The 8,715-nt window shown below is 36.5% G+C and overlaps 1 protein-coding gene across 1 annotated transcript in view; it reads left to right on the forward strand.

The window, feature by feature from the left end:
* The window catches only part of LOC117176011 (adenosine receptor A1-like), a 52,992-nt gene that overhangs the window by 28,365 nt on the left and 15,912 nt on the right, over positions 1-8,715 (forward strand). The window contains exon 2 of the mRNA XM_033365957.1: positions 1,435-1,651. Coding sequence (XP_033221848.1) covers positions 1,435-1,651 — 217 coding nt within the window. The remainder of the gene's footprint in view (positions 1-1,434; positions 1,652-8,715) is intronic.

The raw sequence follows: 8,715 nt of genomic DNA on the forward strand, positions 1-8,715 counted from the left end.
GTCGAACACCCACCGTATTCACCAGATTTAGCCCCCAGTGACTTTTTCTTATTTCCAAACTTGAAAAAATGGCTCGGTGAACAGAGATTTCCAGACAACGAGAACGTCATTGCCTCTGTAAGCGCTTATTTTGAGGAACTTCCGAAAACGCACTTTTCTGAAGGATTAAACAAACTTGAAAAGCGATTGACCAAGTGTATAGAGCTCCAAGGAGATTATGTTGAAAAATAAAAAAAAATTTACCCAAAAAAATTGTTTTTATACTTCATTCTAAGGACTTATTTAACTACCCTCGTAGTTGTAAACAATTGAATATGGTAAGGATGAGATTTTTTTCTAAATATGTAAGCGGTTGTAAGGAATGGAAACTATGTATACCCTTACGGGACACATTATGAATAAGGAAGAAGAACTAAAGCGATTAATATTCAACTGGAATAGTTGAATTTTCAGTTGAAAAAATTAATTTCCAGCCAAAGAAATGCTTTTTTTAATAGATATTTAAATTAAAAAATATTTTTATTTTTAATTAAAAACATTTGAATTCGACCAAAAAGGAGAATTTTCAACTAAATAGATACAACTTTAACAAAAAAGTTGCATTTTTATAAAAAAAACTGTAATTTCTACTAAAACAGGTGAATTTTTTTAACGAAGAAAGATCGATTTTAAAAAAAGTGGAATTTTCAACTACGAAATCTTTTAGTTGAATTTCAGCACCAAAATAGGAATTTTTAACAAAGAGTTTATTTTTTACCAACATACTTCAATTTTCAACACAGAAAGACGATTTTTCGATAAAACATTGAATTTTTAACCTAAAAGATGACATTTTAACAAGATTGTTTAATTTTCAAAAAAATAATAATGTTTTGTACTAAAACAAAATTATTTAAAAGGCGAAATTGCCAAAACAAAATAAATAAAAGTAAAGACAAATAAATTAGATGCTAACAAGAATATTAAATCAGGGTGGCCGCAAAACTTCCGTTTTAACATTCCCTCATTTTTTCATGGCCAATTTTACATTTTTTCTTACCATTGATATTCAAAGATAAAAATTAGTTGTTTTTTAAATCTATTATCCTTGACGTTTAATTAGACGTTTAAAGATAATTGCCCCTCAGAGGTTAATATATAATTTTTGCACATTAATAACTTAAACTTTAAAATAAAAATATGAAAAGAGCCTTGTTCACAATCTCCTATTCGCTAGTTCTTTAAGATTTATAATGAAGTTTCTAACGTTAATAACTTAAGCTTTGAAATGAAAAATATCAAAGGAAACTTATTTAAAATATCTTATTAGCCATTTCTTTAAGCTCCATATAAAAACGTCATAAGTCTTACATATAGCAAAATTTCACTCTCAAACGTCGAGTTTTCTTATCAAAGGAAAGTGAAAATAAGTAAGAGAGAAATGTAATTTTCCAGGAAATGCGTTTTTGGTGAACGTCGCTTTAGCAGACCTGCTCGTGACGGGGTTGGTCCTTCCAGCTTCTGCGATCGTCATCTTAGCAGATCAAAAAGATACTTTGGGTATTTGTCGCTTTGAAAGGGCTCTTGGAGCTTTATGCTTCTTGGTGACAATATTGACTCTGGCAACAATAGCTGTCGAAAATTATATGCGCCTGTGCCTTCCAGTCGAGAGGTAAGTTTAAGTTTTTTAAAAAATTGACCATCATTATGAAACCTTTTAATGTAAAGACACCAGTCAGTTACAGCCTTAGTTTTCAAGAGTACAAGATTTAGCTTTTCACTGTTGCATACGCTTTAATCACGAGTATTTTTTGGATAATGGATATCTAAAAGCTAGTATAAACTAGAAAAGAAACTGATAAATATTATGTATTTAGATTAAAGCAAAGTTTGTTAACATTTAACTAATTGTGACTTGGCGAAAAACAGGACGCGTTTTGTTCCTAGAACATCATTAAAAATGCCTTTTCGAACAAATTGTCGATACCATAGTGTATCAAATATGGTGATAAGTTGAAAAAAAACATTAAAATTAACAACAATAACGGTTTTTTCACTCTAAACACGACTGATTCTCCTGAAAATTAATTTTCCTTAGGGGCCATCCATATACCACGTGGACAATTTTTCAGCACTTTTTGACCCCTCCCCCCCCTCCCCCCTCGTGGACAGCTGTGGAATTTGGACAAATACACCCCCAATCACCGTACTTTGTCCACGTGGACGTATTTTATGAAAATTTAGATATTATTAGTCTTCAAAATGTCCGGAAGCTCGCGCAATTCCATGGACGTCAATTGAGTACTCACTAAAATTTCAGATTCTTTTGTCTTCATATGTCAACAGTTCAAAACTCGTTGACTGGCTTACTGCTGTTGGTGCATTTTGCAACAATTTATCGTTAAGCTGGACGGAAGTTCGAGTGAAAAAACGTAATTTTAGTACTCTTCAAACCCACGGAGAATGATTGTTTGGATGCTAAAAACTAACAATAAGTTTGACTGGCAGCTCCTTAGTGGTGCCAAAGTTAACTTGCAGACTGTCAAACATGTCAAAAATTCGAGTGAGAAAACGTAATTTTACTACTCTTGAAACCCATTGGGGATGATTTTTTAGGTGCAAACAACTACCAAGAAGTTTCACTGGCAGCTCCTGAGTGGTGCAAAAGTTGACTGGCAGGCTGTCAAACATGCCAAAAATTCAAGTAAAGAAACGTGATTTTAGTACTCTTGAAACCTATTGTTGCGAGCTGTGAACTTACGTAACAAGTAAAATTTTCTTAGTTTCCTTTTTTGTATACATATTCGTTTTATAAAAGTATCCTATAGATGAAAATTTTAGGTAATGAAAAGGACCATTCGGTTGCTGATTAAAATGTCAGTCAACTTTGGAACTACTCAGGAGCTGCCAGTCAAATTCTTTGTTAGTTGTTTGCACCAAAACAATCATCCTCAATGGGCTTGAAGAGTACTAAAATGAGGTTTTTTCACTCGAATTTTTGACATGTTTTACAGTTTCTCAGTTAACTTTGGCACCACTCAGGAGCTGCCAGTCAAACCTATTGTTAGTTTTTAGCATCCAAACAATCATTCCCTATGGGTTTCAAAAGTACTAAAATGACGTTTTTCACTCGAATTTTTAAAGAGTTTAACGCTAAATTGTTGTAAAATACACCAACAGCTCTTAGTCAGTCAACGAATTTCGAACTGTTGACTATGAAAACAAAAGAATCTGAAATATTAGTGATAACTAAAATGACGTCCATATAATTGTCGCGAGTTCCCGGACTATAAGAAGTCCAAAAGGGGCGATGAATTTGCTAAAAAAATTCGAAATAGCTTAGGAACGTGAACTTAAACATGATTTGACTTTCAAAGAAAAAGTCGTGGATAAAATGGAAATAAAAATAAAAATAAAAATTATATTGTGCGCTGGCACAATATAAAAGTTGGAGTATACCTAAAGTATACCTTGTCTCATTTCAGTATATTTACCACAGATAAGTAAAATGGCCGACGGGTCGGATCGTGATTCGGACGGCTCCGATAAAACTGTCCTAAATAGCAGTATCTCGGACACGAATCTTTTAACAATGTATAAGTCTTGTAAATTAGCGCCTGTGAAATCGGTTGTGTACATTAATTGTGGTGCTATGTATCATAGAAGTTGTGCTGTCCGTGTCAAAAATCTGGTGTCCCTCAATGGAGGTAGATGTAAGTGCTGTAAAGTTTCTAAGATAATTTGATCGATTCACTGAGAAAGGAATTAAAAATTATTAAGATGAAAGCCACAGAGTTCGAGGAAAAAAGGAAGCAAGATGGTGTGACTCGGGAGGCCTGTCACCTCATATCGAGACGCAGCTCTTGCATTAAGCCTAAAAACGAGACACAAACATGCCAGGAAACGAAGAACGCCGTCAAAAATAAAGTCTGTCCTAGTGAACTTTCGGCTCGTGTTACATCAGTAAGAAACATCTCATGCGGGGGTGTTGTAATCAGCTGTTCGGACTTCAACTCTAAGGAGAAGCTATCGCAGGCTGTTAAAACTCAGCCAGGTGACAAATATAGCATCAAGGAGCCACGAAAGATCTACCCCAAAGTGAAAATTTTGGGTATACATGCCAATGAATTCGAAGAATTTATGTAGGGTGGGGAAGCTGTACGGTACTCGATCATGTGAGCGTTTTGAGGTGCATGAAATGTCTCAGATTTGGTCATATGGCTAAATACTGTCACAGCACGTCACACAGACAAATGTAGTTGTTCTCACCCAGAAGCCGAATGTACATCTTCTATAAGAAAATGCACGAACTGCTTCCATGCGGCAACTATTCTGAAGATCCCTGGCGTAAAATTCGACCACACGGTATTTACTAGGCAGTCTGATAAGTCCCTGAAAAATGAAACGCGGAGACGTTTTTTTGGCCAAAGTCGATTTTATTTTTCAACATACTCTCCTTTTAGGTCGATACAGCGAGTCCAACGATTTTCTAACTTTTTGATACCGTCCGAAAAGTACTCGATCGGAGGGTTTCCAAAATACGCCTCAGTTTCAGCTATGAGCTCCTCATTTGAGTAAAAACGCTTACCGGTGAGCCATCTCTTCAGGTTGGGGAACAAGTAATAGTCGCTGGAGGCCAGGCCTAGTGAATACGGTGGCTGAGGAAACAATTCGAAGCCGATTTCATGCAATTTTGCTTGTGCAACTAAGCATGAATGAACAGGCGCATTGTCGTGATGATAAAGCTGTTTTTTCTTCTTCAAATGCAGTCGTTTTTCGGCGATTTCGATTTTTAATCGGTCCAATAATGATGAATAGTATGCTCCGGTTATGGTTTTACCTTTTTCAAGATAGTCCACGAATATTATGAAATGTGCATCCCAAAATACGGAGGCCATAACCTTTCCGACCCATTGTTGCGTTTTTGGACGCTTCGGAGCACTTTAGCCCGATGGAACCCACTGTTTTGCCTGTTGAGTTGACTCAGGAGTGTAGTAGTGGATCCAGGTTTCATCCATGCTTATGAATCGACGTAAAAACTCAGTCGGCTTACGCGAAAATAATGCCAAATTCTGCTCGGAAGTTCTCACACGAATTCGTCTTTGGTCCACTGTGAGCAAACGCGGCACCCATCGCGCGCAAAGCTTCTTCATGCCCAAAACTGAATGCACGATATTGCCCCACGTTCCAATGATATGCCTACAGCATTAGCTACCTCTCTCAGTTTCACTTTGGGATCATTCAACATCATATCATGGATTTTTTCGACATTTTCTGGTGTGGTGACCTCTTTTGGGCGCCCAGATCGTTCAGCATCAACTGTGCTCGTACGGCCACAACGAAACTCGGTAAACCTCTTATGAATCGTTCCAATCGACGGTACAGAGTCCGGGTAATACTTATCCAGCTTGGCCTTGGTCTCGGATATCGTTTTCTTGCGAAGATAGTAGTATTTGATCAAAACTCGAAACTAAGATTTTTCCATATTAAAAAAACTCGGAGGTTAGTCGCTTCTCAATGCTGTAACTTGAAAATGCATAAAAATAAATGGCTGAAGTTTTGACAGGCGTCATTTGAAGGATCAAGCTCGACGAAAATGGTTCATATTAGTGAATACTAATGCCATCTCTTAGAATTTTCAGGTACTTATCAGACTGCCTGGTAGCAAAGACTGTTTAGCCTACAAGAAAGCTCTGTCGAGAGCTGCCAGTAGCATAGAATGTGGTCGCGAATAGCAATCGTATTTGTCAAGACGTTCTTCTGGCAGCTTTCTTGATCATCTACAATTGAACGATACCACCAGCCGATAACAGGAGAGACGAACTGCAACAAGTAAACACTGTGACTCACTATGTAACCTCAACATTTACTACCAAAATGTTCGTGTCCTACGAACTAAACTTATCAACCTGCAGAATGCTATTGCTCTCTCGGAATTTACATACGACGTTATTGTTTTGACTGAAACGTGGCTCAATTCCAATCACTTCAACGCTGAGCTGGGTATGCCTAACTACACTATCTACAGAAGAGACAGGGATACCCAGTCGAGTAACTTTGAACGAGGTGGGGGAGTACTAATTGCGGTGAACTCGAAATTTCGAAGCTTCGAATATCGAACTTCAGTTACTTCTGTCGAACAGATTTTTGTAACAGTCTTAAATGGAAATGAACGAATTTTGCTTGGAACTGCTTACAATGACGATCGAGGAGTACGTATGCTCTCCAGCAGCGGGTCCTTGCCTTCAGCAAGAGAGAGCGCAAACGCGCTTTTTGACACATGCGGTTTTTATAACCTTTTTCAAAAAAATCAAGCGCAGACCACATCGGGTAAGATTCTCGATTTGGTTTTTACATCACTTTATGCAACTACTGTGCACCAATCTCTTGACCCTCTCTTGCCCAGCGATACATACGACCCTCCACTAGATATTTTTCTCTCAAAGCAAATAACTGCATCAAGTTCTGATACATATTTTTATCTAGATTTCAAAAATGCTGATTATAACTCAATAATTTCGTTTCTGGGTACAGTAGATTGGGATGCATTGTTTACTCAATTAACTATAGATGATTGTGTCACTTATTTTTACGCGATCATCTATGACTTAATTGAATTATATAGACCATGGGGAAAAACACGTAGCGATAAATATCCTATATATTTTTCTCGAGACTTAGTTAATATGCTTGCCCAAAAGAGAGCTGCTCATTATCGATTTAAGACTTTAGGGAATCAGACGGATCGCGAACTTTTCTCTGACTTAAGGGCTACGTGCAAACTTTTACGTAAAAATTGTCGTAATGTTCATATTAATAATGTAGAGCACAGTATTTATAAAAACCCGAAACACTTTTGGAAACATGTCAATAATAATAGATCTTACAGTGACATGCCTAACGTGATGCACCTGGAAGACAAACAAGTCAGAACTGATCAGGAAATCGCCAATTTATTTGCAGATAACTTTGCTTCCGTATATGAGACGAATACTCTACCCGAATTTAAACAATTAAATATGGCATCCCTCCTCTTTTCTATAAAAACTGCTGCTGTGCAATATCTAGGCCAATTTGGTACCTTTTTACTAAATCCTTATCTACCAGTTTCTATCCTTCTCAATGGAAATCTAGTCACGTTGTTCCAATTTACAAAGCAGATGATAAATCGGATGTTAAGAACTATCGACCGATAAATATAATAAACACAATCGCAAAAATCTTTGAGAGTATCTTGACAGATAAACTTTCAATTTGGTGCCAAAATTTTATTGTCGAGGAGCAGCATGGGTTTATTTCTGGTAGGTCATCGTGCACTAACCTTATTTTATACACTCAGTTTATTGCGGAGGCGCTTGATGATAATAAGCAAGTTGATGTAATTTATACTGACTTTTCTCGCGCTTTCGACAAGGTTAATCACACGAGGTTGATCCAGAAACTAGATGCATTTGGAATTCATGGAAATTTATTAGAATGATTCAATAGTTATCTGAGAGGCTGGCGGCTTGCTGTGAAGTTCAAAGGCGTGTACTACCGCGAATTTACTGCAACGTCTGGCGTGCCTCAAGGATCACACATGGGCCCGCTGTTATTTAATATCTATGTTAATGATATCATACAAATATTTACCATTGTTATGGCCTTACTTTTTGCTGATGATTTAAAAATGTACACTAGCATTACGTCCCTTGAGAACGCTGTTGCAGTCAAAAAAGATATTACCGCCTTATATATGTGGTGTCTGGAAAATGGGATGACTTTAAATACTTCTAAGTGTAAAATGATGCGTTTTTCACGAAAAATATATCCTTTTGAATTCCAATACCTGATAGATGGATCTGTCGTCGAAACTATTCATGTAATGCGAGACCTTGGAATTTTTGTAGATGATAAACTCTCTTTCCTCTAGCATATTGATTATTGTACCGCTAAAGGTCTAAAGATGTTGGGATTTATCAAACGTCACTCTGTAGAATTTAAAGAACCCACACACACTACGCTTATTATATATCACGTTAGTTAGACCCATTCTTATGTACTGCTCACAAGTTTGGTCTCCACATTTCGCCTCGCATATTAAAAAACTGGAAAGAGTTCAACATAGGTTTTTCTCGTGGGCGGCAATTAAGTTAGGTCTTCCTAATCCACGATTGTCGCAGGACTATTCACATATTGCTGCTGCTTTAAATATCAGTTCTCTGAAGTCACATTGAAAAGCGCAAGGTATTCTATTTATGCACAAGTTAGTCAATAGAAACATAACTTGTTCTCAATTACTTGAAAGTTTACACCTACATGTACCGGGTAGATTCCTGCGAAGCTCCACTTATATATCTCACACATTTCATTTAGATAACTTCAGATCTAGTTTCGGCGAACATTCACCAATATTCAAATGACCAGAATCGCAAACGATGTAGATAAGGAAGGACTTACTGTCTTTGGCCCTTCATACCCCCGTTTCTATGCTAGTGTTAGGTCGTACATTCTAGTCGATTTTACATAAGTTTAGATTAAGATAATATTTAGTTTAGGTTTAGGTTAACTAGCAATTAAATACTCTTTGTAAAATACATATGTAATTGGGCTTCTTGCTCGTTAATTAAATGAATAAATGAATCAATGAATAATTGAATAAATGAATAAATGAATAAATGAATAAATGAATAAATGAATAAATGAATAAATGAATAAATGAATAAATGAATAAATGAATAAATGAATAAATGAATA

The sequence above is a fragment of the Belonocnema kinseyi genome, chromosome 7, assembly GCF_010883055.1.
Source record: "Belonocnema kinseyi isolate 2016_QV_RU_SX_M_011 chromosome 7, B_treatae_v1, whole genome shotgun sequence".
NCBI lineage: Eukaryota > Metazoa > Arthropoda > Insecta > Hymenoptera > Cynipidae > Belonocnema > Belonocnema kinseyi.